The sequence below is a fragment of the Bombus fervidus genome, chromosome 16, assembly GCF_041682495.2.
Source record: "Bombus fervidus isolate BK054 chromosome 16, iyBomFerv1, whole genome shotgun sequence".
Taxonomy (NCBI): domain Eukaryota; kingdom Metazoa; phylum Arthropoda; class Insecta; order Hymenoptera; family Apidae; genus Bombus; species Bombus fervidus.
The window spans coordinates 7,634,121-7,652,580 of NC_091532.1; the positions used below are offsets into that span (position 1 = coordinate 7,634,121).

At 38.1% G+C, this 18,460-nt stretch overlaps 1 protein-coding gene across 1 annotated transcript in view; it reads right to left on the reverse strand.

Moving 5' to 3' along the window:
• Nucleotides 1-18,460, reverse strand: part of LOC139995922 (alkaline phosphatase-like) — a 234,210-nt gene that overhangs the window by 55,078 nt on the left and 160,672 nt on the right. The window contains exons 3-6 of the mRNA XM_072019865.1: nt 17,223-17,397; nt 7,971-8,149; nt 3,187-3,394; nt 2,277-2,417 (exon numbers count right to left, since the gene is read on the reverse strand). Of these exons, the coding sequence (XP_071875966.1) occupies nt 2,277-2,417; nt 3,187-3,394; nt 7,971-8,149; nt 17,223-17,397 (703 nt within the window). The remainder of the gene's footprint in view (nt 1-2,276; nt 2,418-3,186; nt 3,395-7,970; nt 8,150-17,222; nt 17,398-18,460) is intronic.

Here is an 18,460-nt window from a genome sequence, read left to right on the forward strand (position 1 = left end):
GGGATCTCAGCATGGCGTGATAAGGGTTCTTGCAGAGAAGAGGCCTTTTTTCCCTCATTCAATAAATAAATATTATTGCATTTATCATTTTCTATTAATGCATTATCACGCAGGTTGCATGAAACTATCGCAATAATGATATCTTGCACGCTAGATTGAATCAGAATATTACAAATCAAGCGATATCTCGGATTACAGATCAACAATGTGAAATGAAACTTGGTTCGTGGAATACATTAGAAGTTCGGCAAACTGTGAAGTCAACTGATTCTATAACCGAAATCTTAGCAGACTCGCAGGCGAGAGGATGGTGTATTCGATGCGTTCAACCGAGCCAGGGATATCTTGCCAAAATTTATCCGTGGAGGTACGAGTTCTCCAGCTGGTGGCGGGGGAGCAACAGTTGTCGTGCTGTAGGAAACTTTGGATCCGGATTTCGGTATCGTTTACAAAGCAGCCACGTCTGTGCTCGACGAACGAAGACGATCTTAGGGTGAAGTTCGAAGTATAATCGACCAGCGACGTTATACTATCGCCCGATAATGGAACGACGCGACGTGCCGGATCTGATTATGCCAACGACGCGTATTCCGTTATCTTGGAAGCACGCGATTTTCTCTCACGTTAGTTCGACGCGTACCTCTATATGATGCTCATTGAACCGATAACGTTGTTCGTGTAGTATATTCAAGGTGAACCTGTTGTTGGAGAGAATTAACACATTCGAGACGTACAACGAGATGCCAGCTATGCATTGTGCAAGAAATTAATACCACTCGATGCTCTGAATGTTATTCGAAAGATAATATTATACGAAGGTGAGGCAACAGGAAATGACGTGAAAAATTTAACAATAAGTGGTAATATTTTGTCGAAGAAATACTGTTTCACAGTATCCATTTCACAATACCACTGGATCTTGCACAAGTTATGACATTGTGGCGGCACTCGACTACAAATACCGCCACTAGACATTATCTAGCACCGGACGACGATAGCGCAGTGATTAGCGCCTTTGGTTACGAACGTTCAGGACTCAGGTTCGAATCCCGGTGCCCCCGTAGTTCCGATATTTTTCTTCCACGACACAATAATTAGGAAGTAAATACAATAGTCTCCCAGCAGCGACATCTACAGCCAACAACTACAACACTATCACGGGCCTAGTCCGTCACAACATCAATGTTGCGAAATGCATCGACATTCAGCAATATAATACCATTGAAAAACAACAAACCGAGAATCAGATACGATTTACCAAGTGAAATCGGTTGTCACAAGGGAATTAATCAAAGTTTTGCGTGAACAAAGCCGATTGGTTTACAATAGGTGCAAGTTATAACGTGCGATGTCATGCTCAGAATTCAATCGGATGAAAGAACAGGAAACAAAGGGAAGATAAAAAGAAGCAAGACAATAAAGAATTGCAACATTTGAAATGTTGTATATAAAATCGTTTCTCCAGCGACGCATGAATATGTTTCGCAATTCTCAGAAATTTCAAGTTATTGAAATAATACATATTCCTGTTCAAACCTTAAAATTGCAAGTCTACAAATTTTTCTTCTCCTACTTTATATATAATTTTATTTTAATAAGAAGCCAACGAACCAGCGAAAAAGCCAGCGGTTGTATGTATATATATGTATGTATATAGACATAAAGGAGCAATTATTATTCCGTCTACGAACGATAAAATACACGAGAAAAGATTCCATGGCCAGGAAAATGGCTGGTTCAGCGGTCTCTTCTGGGCGAGAAAGGGGAAGACAAAAAAGAAGTGTATTTTCGTACAAGTCGAGAAAACGTTTTTCCCAACGACGAAAGAACGTGAGATGTACATACCGGTTACCGGGAGGTGGAAAGCTATAAACTCGATAAAGTACAGAACGCTGACGCAATCTTCGCGCAGGAAACTCGTGTTTCCCTATTCTCGAAAGAGGAACACTCTCGAGAGTATTAGCTCAATCGTATTCTGTCGTCGAAGGATTTCAATTACGTAGCCACATGCGCGTCGATTATAAAATTCACACGAAGGTGGTGAGAGATAAGTACGAAACGATGAAACGCGAAATTTGCTTGGATTCGACAAATTCTTTTCAAGGTTCGTTATAGTTACTTTAAGGGCATACATCTTTCATAGTTCCACGTATGCGAATTTCGTTTTGCCATCCACTTATTTTTGAACGCCCGATAGTAACGACGAAACTATTTGATAAAACATTGTGGTAATGCATCCACGAGAAGTTGGAAGCACATAAGTCCTACATACATACCTTCAACGAAAAGGAAATATCCTTCGGGATTTTTCGTCAAAACACGGAGCGCCTTTATCGTCATTTCTGCCAGCGACGGGTCACCACTTCCATTCGTGTTTCGGTCAACGTCGAAGTCCATATGGGAATAGGAAAATAGCCCTGAAATGATGGAAAGCATGAAACAGAGTGAGTCACGGAATTTCTAAGAGGACAGCTTCTATCTCGTTTGTTTCTCTCTGTGATCGAGCTTCGTTATATTATAATCGTAGAACAATTAAAACGTATTTACAATGGAGATTGTAGAAATCTAAAAAATCATGTCCAAAATGTATGAGAAACATTTCAATTTATCGTTGGTTAATAACGTTGCTTATTATACAACATCGAAGGCAATCAACAGTTCTGATCAATAAACCAAGTGTAATCTCAAACTCAAACGTTACGCGGATCATAATTAGGGCAGACTAACTAAGGGCTAACTGTATTGAAGGATTAACGCAATCGTGCAAGATCGATGATTACCAGAAGGCATAATATATAATCCATATTGTTCAATCTGCATTATTCTTCAGCGACCTACATTATTTAGCGTACGTCTACATTCATAACTAAATGGTACAGGTTTTTATTGTACAATTTTTCTCTTCTTCTTTCTTGTTGCGTATGAATAACATAAAACACGATAATATTCAGAGAAAAATGAAACAAGTCGATAAAGAATTTTCCTCTACTTGTTTCGTATTATAAATTGATTAATAGCAAAAGACGAGGATTATAATATAAGCAAATACTTTCGTACGGTAGCGTATACTTGGATCACGTAGGTCTTCGCGAATGTCACGAATTCCGTTTAAATTCATCGCTAATAAATTCCTCTTTCCTCCCCTATACACGTGTATAAATGTAGAAACGTGTTTCTGTTCGTTACCTAGCAGATGGTTCACTTTCCGTGGATCGACGTTCTCGAACTGCTCCTTGTTAGCAACGTATTTCGCGGCTGCGGAACGCAGCCGATGGTTTCTCGACCACTCCTCGATCAGATTTCTTCCGTCCAATCGCCTGCCTTCCTTATCCGGCTCTTCCGGATCCTGGATCACTTTCGGCACGAAATGACGCCTACCTCCGCCGAGCACCACCTACGATCGATTGTGATTTCATTGCCGCGTATTTTATCGAGAGACGGATGAAACCGGATTTCGAAGTAATAAACTTGAACATTTGTCAAGCGTTCGAATGGCTGGGTTCGCGGATAACTCGGTTCCACGGAATTAACCTTCGACTTTACGAAAGGTACAGTCGAGGATATCAATTGAACGACTTGATCTACGGAACGGTGATTCTTCTCTGAGTCCTGAGAATGATTTTCCACGATTGATTTTGTGTATGGAAAATCACTCATGCAAATTCTTATATTTCTAAGTATTTCATTTACAATTTTTTAATTTGGATAATATGAAATCGATTATTTAATTTAATTCGAATTATTTCTATTTTTTTTTTTTTTTTTTTTTTTTTTTTTTTTTTTTTTTCAAGTAATTGAATTTTGTTTAGTTTGCTGCTATCTAATGTTTGCTTCCTATCGATGCGTTTCATTCGTTTTTTGGTTATAGCATTAAATGCAAAGGCTGGTTATTTCCATTATGAACTTTATAAAAATCCTGTAATTAATCATAGTTTTAAAAGCGTAGAGAGCAAAGGATTTTTAATATCATCTACGTTAAATTAATTATTACTTCACATACGCGTATTAAAGTAAAAGCGAAGGCTTGGACTTATTTAGAATTATCGTCGCTTATCCTTGTAACATACTGAATTTTGTTCCAATCGGATTTAAATTTAAATTCAGCAAGTTTATCGTTCGTGACAAAATTTCGTTCCACGCTTTTCATTTTCGGACCTTCTATTTTCGAATGTTCTTCTGACGCACGTGTTTGTGTTCCATCAGAGAACGCGATCCCAAAAGCAATTTTGTAGAATTTCAAAGTCAACCGAAGAGAAATGTTCTTTCGTTCATCCGTGAGATTTTCCATTTCGGTGATTGCAGCTTCTGTTTTTTTTTTCCAGACAACCCGAAACAGAAAGTCGCATATAAAAAGGATTACGAGTACCCGACCTACGTTACACGTTTTTGTGTTTTAACATTATCAATGAGAAACGCGTACAATACATTTCGAAATATTTTTTCAAAACGTTACTTTATTTTGGAACGGATTGTTTACCATATTATTCATGTTAATGAGGACATTTGATGCATAGAAATTGAATGAGGATTATATCTTTCTCTTTTTAAATGAATGGTCCTCTTATGTTTCATTCGAAATGAGATATTCTTTCATTCCGACGCAATTTTTCTTTCCTTCGCTATTTAAAAGAGTTGCAGTACTCTAATTTACCATAATCCATGCTAATGTTCGTCTACGTGTTTTCAAGCCGCGAAAAATAAAAAAAATTCGTCTACATAAAAGTGAACGAGCTATGTTAACACATGGAATATATTAAATTCAAATGCAACTAAAACAAAATTTTCTCTTTTATAAATATACGTACGCGTTGCTTATAATCCGATGAGTAATACCTTCCAATCTTTTATAACAAATTTTTAAACGATAATTATCCATACGATTTTATTATTTCAAGAAATGGAAAGCTAAAGCCATCAAGCACGTCCGAATTTCCTTCCCTGAGGCAAGTAATTAAAAAACATGTATGCTAATGAGCTTGAAACATACGAGGCACAAAATTCAGCATAGCGTACCATTAGGAAACGCAAGTATGCCGGGATGTTGACGTAATAAAGTATTGAATTTTCAGAAGCTGTCGAATTTGCATGAAAATGACTCAAAAGATTTTTACATTCCTTCATCAATAATAATTCGTCAATAATAATCAACTATAGATTCTGCGGATGTTTATACATTTGTGAAAAATTTAAATACGCGCAAATATGTTGGACGTACATAATATGCAAAAATATACGAAACATCCGAAATAAAATACTCGTAAATATTTCGAATGTAAAACTAATTTATTGGATTTATTTAAATGCGTTTACTAAAAACGCCAAACGTTAACCTAGATAAAACGAACTGAACGTTAAAATAAACGTTAACGTCAATTATTTTACCTACTGTACAAATTTCGTGATTATAAAATATTATAAAAGATTCGAGGAGCCAGGCGATTAATAAGTTAATGTGGAAGGGAAAATAGAAATAAAATTTGTTTGCATACTTCGCATGACCAAGGATTTTACGAAATACATTTCACTCCGTTCTCTGCTATCCGATCGAAGAATCCAGAAACGCGAATTCGCCGGGGAAGTCATCCCTGCGGACCTTTAATTCCTCTTCTATCTATTCGGCGAACTCTCTCGAGAACTCCGACTAAGCAGACTTTAACGAGCAGGAAGTTTTGCATACAAGTTCCGCATAAAAGCGGTGGCCGATCTCTCGAACGAACCTTTTTTCCTCGGTTACGCCGCTGCGGAAACGTCATTCGGGCTCCTCCTGGACCGATTGACCTGCCGAAATTTCCAACTTCCGCTGATTGAACCAGCGCGATCCGCGACCTTCTGCGAGAGTATCGCAATGAGACTCGTTCGTTACATCGATCGTTGCAACGCCGTGAACTTTTCACTGTTCCATCAAAATTTCCAGCATTGGATGAAACGAGAAGCTGCTAGAATTAACCGAATACAGTGGTACACCTTTCGAACTAAAATACGTTTGTCGTTCTTTAATTATTCTGCACGTTAAGTGATGTTTTATTTTACGAAATATATTTCCAGAATTCAACGGAATCTTGTTAGAAGCTGCGTCGCTCGTGTAGGTACGTTGTTGTACTTGCTAAATAAAATAGTTTTATTGTACTTTGACTGCTCATCGAGTTAAGTTGTGTTCTCCTCTTCTAATCACATTTTCAGTCTCTACGTCAAGTTTCTAACAAAGGAGTAACTCGCACGTGATAATCTCATTCCCGGTATTACTCGTGCAAGTGTACATGAATTCGAAGATATGCAAAATTTGAGGGAATTGAATTTTCAAAGGGAATTCAAAGTTATCGCACAACACGCAAATTGTTGCTGTTCAAAAATTATCTTTGCGTTACAGTTAACTTTACAAAATATTTTTAGGTAGATAAAATTGTTCTGAAAAACCCGTTAGAAATTTTTGTCGAACCTATGATTCTTATTTGAAAAGAATTAGCGTCACGAATGAAACGCAGCGTTAACTTCTAGAAAATGTTTGCTTCACGAAATCAAACGACGCGAATTTGTACACTATGGTTCGAGCGGTGGGAAAATTTGTCACTGTGGCCGAGTTATTTTGCTGCCCAGAAATCAGTTTCTGGATTGGCTAGGTGCACTTGTGCGATTCGATAAGTTTTACCCTTTTTTTCCACAGGGATGTTACATCGGAAGGACGTGCCGTGTAAAGCGTCGTCGATAAATCGCGGGATGGAAAGTCCGCGTTGTCGGTTCCGAAATCTCTTTTCCCGCAACGATAGCCACTTTAATCTGGGATTTTTAGCGTTTCTTCCCTCTGTCGAATATTTCGAAGCGTAGAGTAGTTCGTGCACCGACGGGCGAATACAGGAAATTGTTTACCGACATATATTTCCAGCCGGCGCATTCTAAACCGATATAATGCAAGATATTAAAAATTTTCAGGTTACTGATTCACGTGCCGCGCCTGCTTTCAATAAGGATAATCAGGATTTTTGTCCGTAAAATGGATTTCGACAGCAAGCATTACGTTAATGAATTAATTCCTTTCAATTCCGCATCCATGTGCAAAAAATGTACAAAAAATCGAATTAAAAATATCGTGTTAATATCAGGGAATATAGGAAAGAAAAATTCGTTCCATTATTTCGATGATTTAAATGTTCGAATTATGTTAGTATGTTATAACGAGCATGTAATTTGTAAGTTTAATTAAGAGAAAAGTTTAATCCGATTACATTTTTATCGATATAGACTTTTACTTGACGGAAATTTGTTAAATACCATGTTCGGTACGTACACGAGTACTTTGAATAATTCACTGCGTACATTTAAATACCTATCTCGCGAAACTTTCAATTTCGCACTGTTTACTGTTCGTTAATTATTAAATTACGATTAAATGGTAATCGAAGTTAAACGAGTTCAACAACCGATCAAGATACAGAGTATCCGAACGTTTAAGTATCTTCTCTATATTTTATCATATCAGAAATATTTAAAAGCATAATTTGAGTGATTTCGAAAAAGTAATCACGAAAACGTTAAAAATCATGCAGCGCTCTTCGAAACAAATCGAAATCTTTCCAAAAGTACTCCGAGTTTAATCCTTATCGATAAAAAGATCCCGGAGCGGCGTGCAAGTTGGGAACGATTACACGTCACGCTCGTCCCATCATCCCTACCTAGACTCTTTCTATAAAAGAAGGTAGAGAGGGAGAGAAAATAAGAGAGAAAGAAAGCGCACGATAGAAATTTCCAGAGAAGCGTTTCTTCGAATCCGAACTGATTCGATCTGTCGAATCACGTCGAATCACGATAGCAAGATGGATTCCACGCGACCAGCGGTTCCATCGGGAAATCTTCGCACGTATTCGACCACGAACTACGACAGAGACCATAGAAGAAGAAATGTCGAATCCGGATGAATCAACGAACCAAGCCCGCAGAAACTTTCCAGGTTTAAGTCAAAATATATAATTTCGTACATTGATGTTACGACCAGGTTCGTCCTCGAGCAGCTGACGCGCGATGTCCTTGCAAGAGGTCCGTGCAGCAGGTGGCACCTTGCCATCGTCCTCCCAGTAACGGCTGGCTGCGTGAGCGTAAAGGGCCGCTGGTGTAGCGTGTGTCACCCTCGTGGTCGTAACCAGTCCCGTCGATTTACCTAGAAGCATAGAAAACACCGTTAAAGAGAAATCTTGCCATGTGTTACTCGCTTCGTGCAAATCGTCACCACCGAATTGTATCGCTGCGTTACGGCTCGTTTGCAAAACGTCGCGGTCGACTTGATGGCGTCGCATCTACACACGCTCTCGTTCGTTCCGCTGTGGCAAATTCCTGACGAGAGCTAGTGAGAAACAATTAACGCTCGTAATATTGCATCGTGCGACGGCAAAACAAGTTTCCATAGGACGAAGCGGATAGTTCTCGTTGACGTAAGTGTATTTGCATGGGATCGGGTTTAACAGGGATCGAATAAGTTTGACGCAACAACGATTGTTTGTACGAGGAAGTTTGTATAACGTGGGATTTGCGGCTTTCAAGGCTTCTTTAAGTATTACGTTCTAATAATTTATGGTGTTGTATATTCAGGCGCTTTTGTATGTCTTTGTGAGAAGAAGAATTTGCTGTGTATGTCTGGTACAGGTAGTTGAGTTCCCGAGTGTTACAGGTACTTGGCAATTAGTAACACTTGCCGTAAACGTTTGCTATTCCCATTTCCACGATACGCAAACACTAAAAGTATTCATTGGACAAGCTTCCTCTAGTAATTAGAATTTGCTTTTGTTACGGGGAAGAAAAATATAGGCAAGGTAATGATTCGATTAGGGAATAGGGAAGAAACAACTAACAAAAGACATTGGGGCCGACGACTTTTTCGTCGATTCAGGAAAATGTGGTTGCAAATGAATTCCAACGATTCGTCACTGCAGTAGCATTGTCGTGAGCCACTCTGGATCGTATTTTAATTAAGCGGATATTCGCAGGATCTTCTTAGCGAACTCAACGAAAGTCTCTGGCATTTGCTTCCATCTCGTGCCCCTGCGTACCCATAGGATGGGTTAACGGATTAAGTTGACACGCGGAGATCTATGTTTCTCGCGGGATTAGCAATTACGTTAAGTGGGCTGACGTTGGAACGGATCGAATGTTAATTCGGCCCGAGTACGTCGATACACGGCCCTTCGTCAAAGCTTCGCTCTTGATCCTTTGATCTTGGCATCTGCGTCTTCAATTATGATTTAGCATAATGAATGAAACGATTACTTCTGGAAGCCGATAGCTGCAGTATCCATAGTAAACGAAGAAAAGTTTTCAGACAGCATATCCGATTTAATCTCGGTCGATCGACCGAATAGAATTTTCCAAAGTCTATGCAAATTGTCGGTGGTTCCTCGATAATTTCTCGTGCAAGAATGTTCGCTCGAGAGAAACCACGAAGTTCCTCTGCAATCTTGGCCTGATTCATTTTTAAAGGCTTCCCGTTTCGCACTAAACGGAGAAATATTCTTTTTTTTTCGAGACCGCGTTCCTTGTTCAGAGAAAATCGAGGGAAGGAAGTTTAAACGCGTGGTAGGATATTAAGTTCGGAGATTGTTTGTGACCGGCGAACGCTGGCAACTTAATTTGTTCGACCCGGACGGTACTTTCGGTTCTTGTTTTTCGTCCTGTTTTTTTTCCCTTGTAATTTGAACTTTCCCAAAACGCTACATTCGTTTCTTTTACCTAAGCAATTTCCGCTTGCCTCTCATTCCATTACCGTGAACTGGCGTGACGTTGGCCAAGCCAGTGGAAAAATGTACGAAACCAGAGGAATTCTGGAGGTATCCTCGTATTTTGAGACTGACCCGTTCTTAATCGTTGAAGTCGCCGTACAACAATTATCAGGAAATGAAACGTGGAGCGCGGATCGTTTAAAAGGAACGTTTTGTCTGCTTATCTCTTGCAATTAATGGCACGACGGCGCTACTCGAAAGAAACTGTTAAAACCGTACACCTTTCCCAGCTCTTGCTGTAATTAACGCCGTTGGTAATGAACGTTTTTACCCCGCCAACATTTCCTACTAAATCACCCAAACATGAAAATATCGAACAAAATAATAAAAATAACAAATTCTCTGTATTTCTTCTACGAATTTCGATCGTGCATTCATTCTCAAAAATTACAAATTCAAGAAAATATCACGAATCGCGACTGTATACAGAAATTTCCCAAGGAGAAAATAGAATTTCCTAAATTGTTATTATTAATTAAATTATTTTCTTAATCCCTTGAAAGCATATATGTAATTTCATCTCAGCAACTGTCCTCTTTTTCATTGTTATGTTCTCTTTATCTCTTTGGAATCTACAATCCCAAAGGGAAAGATACGATTCAACGGAGGAAAAAAAGCATCTAAGCAGCGATACAAGCGTCATTTCTCCCACGTCGAACGTGTTGCTGCTGGAAAAGGAGGAGGAAGTATCAAATGCAGAGCGCTTTCGAGGCGGGTATCAGCGACGCGATGGCGATAAGATAAAGCGTAATTTACATATAAACACTGGCAGAGGAACGTTTGTATGCAAATTAAAATAAAGCAACGATGAGATTCCTTCAGGTGGAAATTCCCGTGTACGAGTGGAATACACTGTCGAATATAGGTTTCACTTTCCTCTTAAAGCAAATCTTGCATTTCACGCTAGGCCGGTTGGTAAGAAACAATTTCACAATACGAAAGCGTTTTCGAATATTTGAAATAATAGGGATTTCAAGGATTTGCTAGGCGGTCGACTAAGAACGAAAGCGGTATAACCAGGGAAACAGCTTTGTCGAACATACTTCGACTACCAGAAATGAGTTGCCTCTCTCTGTATTTCGCTCGGGAAACATATCTTGAATTTTCTGCATTACGATACATCTCTTGAGAAAGTTGCGTACTGAAAAATATATCGTAACAAATGCGAGTGAAAATACAACAGAAATAAAATGAAAACATACAGAATATTTATCGATAAAAGTTTGGCAAACAATATTAACGGAGTCTAGTGCGAATCTATATCAATTTATCTATATCAATATATCAGACTTCTTTCAAGTCGACGTCTCGACACGTTCTCAAGATTGCATATTAAAATGTGATGTTAAAACGTGAAGGGAGAGTGGCCGAGATTTTTCGTGACCTATATTTTCCTGATACGCGTAAATAGCACTAGAGAAAAGAAGACGTAGATTCAGCGTCTGTTGCTGACTGGCACGTAGAGTAGCTAGAAAGTATGTAAATGTAGAAATCCATTGCTGCAAGGATGAGAGACGTAATAAAGTATGTACAATAGTACAAAAGTATGCTTTTCTTCAAGCGACGATATCTCAGAAGGGAAAAGCCGTACATCGACATAAAACAAAAAATATTTTAAAGACGATAATTGTGCCTTTCATACGATATTAAACTTATTGAAACAACAATTGCGCTTGTGAGGTAATGTTGCGCTCGTCGTTAAATCTTAATTTATATAATTTATCAAAATTCATTTAAACAAATAATAGTTTCATCCTTGATGATGTTTTATTATTACAAATACTCAAAGAAAGAATGTATGTATACATACAATTAAATGGTAATTACTCACGATTTTATTTTCTCTGCGTCGATACGTTTTGATTAAAAAATATTACGGTTTTAGAAAACGAACGACGAATTTCTCGCGGCGATTCCTAGCACAATCTCATTTACAATCACATGACGTATCGAGGCTTTCCATTAAGGCCCTTTTCGCTCGATGTTTTTACCGTTTCACGACTTCTTCTTCAATCTCCCTTTTCTTCGGGACCCATAAAGAACAATTTCACAGATGGAGCGGCACACTTTCACCGCGAAAGATAATGTCGCAAGAAAACCCGTTGGGAAGATGAAAAGCCACGCGAGGGAAGAAGGGAGGGAGAGTCTTCTACCGAGACTTCTTCGAGAAACCTGAAACGACACGAATAAACCACGAAGAACAGAAACGTCGAGACGTTCGCGATAGACTAAAGTTCGTGGTCGAAGGAAGATCAGAACTCTTTCCAGGTGATAAAATTTGTCTCGATATCCTCGAAATCAAATACGTCTCTCGACCGGCGAGGCGTTGTTCGTTCGATGTCGATGTGCGATAATAGAATGAATTATTGAACAGAGAGGACGCAGGAGTTAGCCAGTCGCCATTAGATAAAGTTCATTCGACGATTGGCTCTCATCACCGGAAACTCGTCGGATGAATTTGCAAATTTCGGCCTAGGAACCTCCGTTTGAATGCCGTGGAACTTCTGCCGCAAAATTTCACTCCTGTCCGTCTGTTCGCGTTACGAATAAAAGTGCCCGCTACTAAAATCGATATTCCATTTAACGAATGCATAATCGATTCAATTAATTTCGCGCTAATTATTTGTCGTGACTTCGACCCGCTCTTGGATCCGTCAATAAAGCTATTTTCCCTTGCAATTCGCTCTCGCCGCGGAGCCCGAATGCGGGTTAATTAACGAGATATCGATGTCACCAGAAATTCCATTTTTTCTTTTTTTTTTTTTTTTTGCCAGGCGAGAATCTTGTTGGACGGTATGCGCGATGTTCACGCGTGAAAATTGCCGCCGAAATAGACTTTCGATTCGATGCAATTGGCAAAACGAAGAGTACAATAATTGCGATTGAAAGATAATTCGATTTGATGGTATAGTTTATAAGAAGCTTGATATATTCTATTGTAATTCTCTAAGTCCCGATTTACGTCTTTTTACGTCTTTTTGGCGCGCGACTTTTTCTTCGAAGATACATCAAATTCCCATAATTCACCAAATATGATAGCATGAATAACGAATCACTGAAACTTTGTAAAACACTTCACCTCCAAAGTTTCTTATAGTTTGTCGTTCCTTTAGCAAACTTCTCATCAAGTGTCTTTCACTCAAATTCTACGAGTATGCATAATATATCGGTATCAATTCAGAAACAGTGAAAGTGAAATTCAAGTAAAGTTAGACCGGAAAAAGGTAAGGAAGATTGATTGTTAAGTTTTCATGAGCACGGTTTAGGTAACGATATTAAATCAGAGCTATGTTAAGTCCGAGATTCTCGTACATTACCTATCATTCAAAGCATAGCCTAGCGAAAGAAATGAATATTCTTTGATTAATTTCTTAAACCGTTAAATCTATCTGTCTCTCATCCTCGACAGTTTAAAGATCGTCGAAGATTTATCGGTAGCGATCTTGTAATAATCTCGTTTCCTGGTTCTCGAACTTGTCGATCGACTCTCTAAACTCTAAATAGTAGATACAGCATAAAAGCTTGCCTGGCTCATCTTCGTCTGTTTGCATAATGCTGGCGATATCGCGTATGCGTTAGATGCGATCGAATGTGCAAACAATAATTGTAAATTGACAAATTGCGGCGGTAAAGGGGCCAGAAAGCGAGACCGTGTTGTGCTAGCAAGGCGGGGAAGCGTGTCAACGGCAAACGGCACGCGATTAATCAACGAGGCAATTCATCTTAATGATCGAGCTAAGGCAGCTTGCGCTTTCATGCTCGTAACGTAGGCGCAGTCAGACGTACCAGCTCGGCTATATGCGACGTGTTTATTACTGCTCTCGATGTACATGACCGTGTGCAGCCTTGTTACATGGTACATAAGCCCATTGTTTTCGCAGCGGCTGGTTTAGCCGCGGAGAAACTGCTCCGACGGAGTCAGGATGGTTCACTTGCTAAAACTAGCTTAATCGGTTGTTGTCACTTTACCTATCTTTCATGAAAGCATCGTGCAGAAGCTACCTGAACCATCGCTATTACCTTGTTTTATAATAAATACCGTTTTCTAGATAGAAGGTTTTTAAAGACAAACTATCCGTTCCTTTATGTACGCCGCTGTACATGACGCTTTTAGGAAGTAAAACGTTATTTTAGAGAAGGATCAGACCGTCCAAGAGTATAATGGATCGATTAAAAGCTTTTAAACAAAACAATATATAAACGGTCGTTGAATGTTTTATGATTTTAAAATAATTTAAGCAAACCAAAATACATTTATTATGCAACACCGGGTATTATCGCGTCTGCAGTTAGGATTAACGTACAAATATTTTATCGTGTGATTTATTTAAATTTTTTATAGGACAAGAGATTTGCTTTGGAGATTTTTATTTATAAACATTTAAACATATATGTATATTCTGCCAAGATCCCATAAAGGACGAAAGAAGCATATTTGGTATTGCAAAATTGTTGGTTTTTGCTTTGGATTGTTGGCTGTTCTTTGGAATTCGATATGGGTTATATGTATATATATGAATATGTGTATTGTGAAGTTTATTTTGAATATTGCGTATTAACGAAGTACAACAGTTGTGTAAATTTATATTAAAGGGAACTATAAATTTATTTCTTGCATTATTACATTGCACCTATTGTATTACATTGGTATACCTATGTTTCGTGTATAGTTGTACGCATAGTTTAATACATTAAATTTGCCTAATATTCTCTATTCAGGTACAGGTTTTGTGTTATCAGTTATCGGCGTAAAATTATTGTCATTAATGTCATTGCATGAAATGGTATACTACACAATCGTATGATGTTAACCCAAATCGAATAAGTGATTATTTATACGCATCTGTTAATTACGCTACTCACTCTGAGAGCTTTATTTTATTCGTGAAATTTCATTTAATATTTACGTCCTCTATTTATGTGCTACTTCAAAATTAATTATTTTAAATTATACGCGATAACTCTGCAGATAATAGCTCGTTAATTATAAAACACCCACCGAGTTATTTTCCGAGACACTTTAGGTTATTAAAAAACGTGAAATCATTATTCTAACCACAATACGCGTTCAAGAGTGAGCAATTAAGTATGATATTCAATTTGCAGAAGAAGGTCAAAATTATAAAATTTCATATACGTGAGCGAACTTTAAAATATATTTACGTGATTTATCATATTTATGAAACATGACGTATGACACATGAAACATAACAAAATCATAAATATTGAAATTTGTACGCTTCTACGACTCCTGATTTCGTTTCGTCCTAGTTTTGAAAAATGCTTGAATGCTGCAGGAAAGTTTGAAATTTTACAACTAAGAGAGAATCGATCCACAGAGTACAACAATATTAGAAACACGTCAGCAGCGCAGTTGCTATTCACCACAGGACTAGACAAAGGACTATGATGAAATCGAACATGTCCCTATTAGAAATTAAAATCATCGATCAGTTCGAAATGTATTCTTGACATGCGGCAAGTACAAAATGCGTCTAATAAACATCGTTGCGTCTAATAAACGTCATTGAGGCCGTAGACATTTGCTCCATATAAAATAAACATATTCTTCGCAATTGTACTATAAAATTACAAATTTAAACAACAATGTCTGACGGAGGGAAATTAGAAAATCATGATTGGATAAAAGAACTGTTCTATATCGGTGACAATGAGGTTCGAACGTGGCGCAATATGACGATCGCGGTAACATCCCCTAGCACCTCTTAATATTCGTGCATGTGCGCCAGAGAAATTCTGTTAATTGCTCGATACCATTCTAATGAGGCCAGGTTATAACCAGACAATCCAATGGGCATCGTAGCTTACGCCGATACCCGATGATTTCGATAGATATCGCAGTCGAAGGCTGCACTCTGTACCATCGACCTAAAACCGAGCGAATTTTGGCGAAAACGTGGAAATGGGGACTTTGAATTCGTACAAAAGTTTGATTTCGTCCGGCCTCGAAATTAGAACAATCTTCGTCGGTTTGGCCATTTAGAAAAATTATATTCTGCCTGCAGAGGCTTTTAATTCATAAAGAATTCAGAAAAATACGGTATTCGAATTTTTCGCGTAGACATTTTCGCTATACTTGCAATCGAGCGTCCGTTATTTCATTAATAAATGTGCCTGGTATTTTATTCGTGATTTCAGACTCATACAACGAATTGTAGAAACATTCCGGGTATTCTTTTTTTTTTTTTTTTTTCATTTAAAACAGCCGGTGCTTGTAACGTTCAAATTCGAGCTCGTTTCATTGTTACCTGAACTCTATTCTACGAGCAGTCCGAATTGCACATGGCCAGAATTTATGCTCGAAAATTCGCTTTTCGTCCCGGGGATATTTGGCACAGAATGGCACGTGAAAAAATAACACTCGAATCTTATGACCTCGCTACTGTCGTGATAATTTTGCTCGGATTCATATTAACAGTTTAATTTTATACGTTTTGCGTAGAGCCAACGGCGGAAAGCATCGAAAAGGCGAAAACTTTGCAATTGTAAAATAACGTAAAAATTTTGTAATCGTATAATAAACGATAATTACAACATCAAAGCGTTTGTAGGTAGTTGTAAGCCTGTAATTTCTATGAATTCCGGACGCAACAATCTTTTAAGCTCATGGAAATATAAAAGATTCGAAACACACGGATATTCAGGTACATCCCTGTCGAGGTAAGCGTCCAAACATTTCGTAATTCCGCGCATAGAATCGTCGATCATGCCGCTGAATGCTGACCATTGTTCTTTCGCCTTTTTTCGCTCTGTTTCACAGGTTGGCAACATGAATTGAAGTCTATGGTATTGCTTCATCGACGGCGTAATAACTCAACAGCACATCTTAACCAAAATTCATTAACCGAATTGCACCGTTTGATTACGCAACTTCGCCCATGCAAACTAATGCTAATTATGTCATTAAAACAGTGTTTCTGATCGCGTTCTTGGTTATTCAAGGCTTTCGTTAAACTTGACTGTGAATTTGTAGATTAACTTATAAACGACTTTTATCGTTTATCTAACATAGTTAATCAATCAATCTCAAACGTGTTTGTCAGATAAGGGAATCGTAAGTAGTAATTGAAACAAGTATTAATTGGCATCTGTTGATGTGAATCATGTTCGAATTAGATTTACTGATAAGTGTAGTCGTTTGTTTAAGATAAAATATAATTTATTTAAGATAAAAGGGTATAAATATTTACTTTTTGCAAAGAACAATTTAAATAGGAATTATTGTTCACAGCGATTTTCATTTCATGATAAAGTCTGGCAGTTTTAAACGGGCAAAATGCATGATTTTATAAAACAAGAGAAACAAAAGGAAACATTTCAGAAAACATCAATTGTCAAGGTAAACGATGCTACCAATTAAGTTGCAATTGATCGGAGCGAATGGGGTGCGATTGCACATAATCCTTTGCATTAGTTGTTGACGTTCGTGTATTTACTCACCCTGTTCCTGCGCCCAATTGATAAGGGACGGTACACGGGCATCAAAACTGGAATAACAGTTCTCAAAGCGTGCAGAGGAGTCCAGGCCAACAGTCTCGTAATTGGCTTTAACTCCGCAGAGTAATGCCGTCGCGCATGCCGACGATTCTCCGACTTGAGCGTCCATGTTATACGTCTGAAAACCAACAGAGATGATAGATCAGTTTTAAATCAGTTTTAAATATCCGCTATGCTATAGAAAAGAAGATTATTCCCCGTAAGACACTCGCAACCGGGAAGAACATTCGATTCGGTAACACTCAAATGACAATGACAGAATTTTTTTATTAATGAATCAGATACTTTCAGTAGTGTGATTCTACTGATATGAGTCATATTTCAAGATGAGATATATTTTAGATCTGTTGTATTCGAAGCAATGAGTCACGGTAACTTCTAGCACGATCAATATAGAAGCGATAAGAAATATATTAGCGATAGTGATACATACGATGACTACAGCATCGACCAATCAATGCTCTCAGCATCTCGTGCGATGTTATATTGATTCCTTATTCGATATCGAATCAGTAGATATATTAAATATTAAATAATAAAAGTTAGATATTAAAATATATTAAAGATTCTTAACATCATACGTATAAATATCCGCAATTAGAAATAAAGAAGAGGATGGAGAATTATTCAAAGAAATAGAAATAATTTCGTATTCACCGGAAAATCCTTCCGAAAAAAAAGATCGTTGCTAATCCATTTATATCTTTTCCTCTATCACGATAAAAGGAATGCTGCTCTTATCAAAAGTAAAGCAAACGTTTCGCAACTGACGCGGCACGAGCTCTCTATGGGTTGCCTCATAAATTATTTCGGACGTTCGTCGAGCGCATTGTGCGTTATGATAATCGGCCTTTCTTTAGCGACCACGTTGCGGGAAGTTAGGAGGTCAGAAACCACATAGTGGAATAGAGAGAACGGAACCTTGGTGTACATAAATCTTGATGGTATTATCCCTAGAAGGCCGACCTTGAGTAAAATAGTGCTGACATCCGACAGTTTTCTTATTATTCGAAAATTGTACGAACCAGTCGATCGTCGTACGATTTAAGTAATACTACGGCACTGTTATAACCCAGATGCCCAGAAAGGTGCGAGTTTCCGGTTCTGATAACGCGATCAAAAGGCTAGAAAAGTGCTAGTAATATACGGTACTTTGATCCCTTCTCCTGCTTTGCGAATTA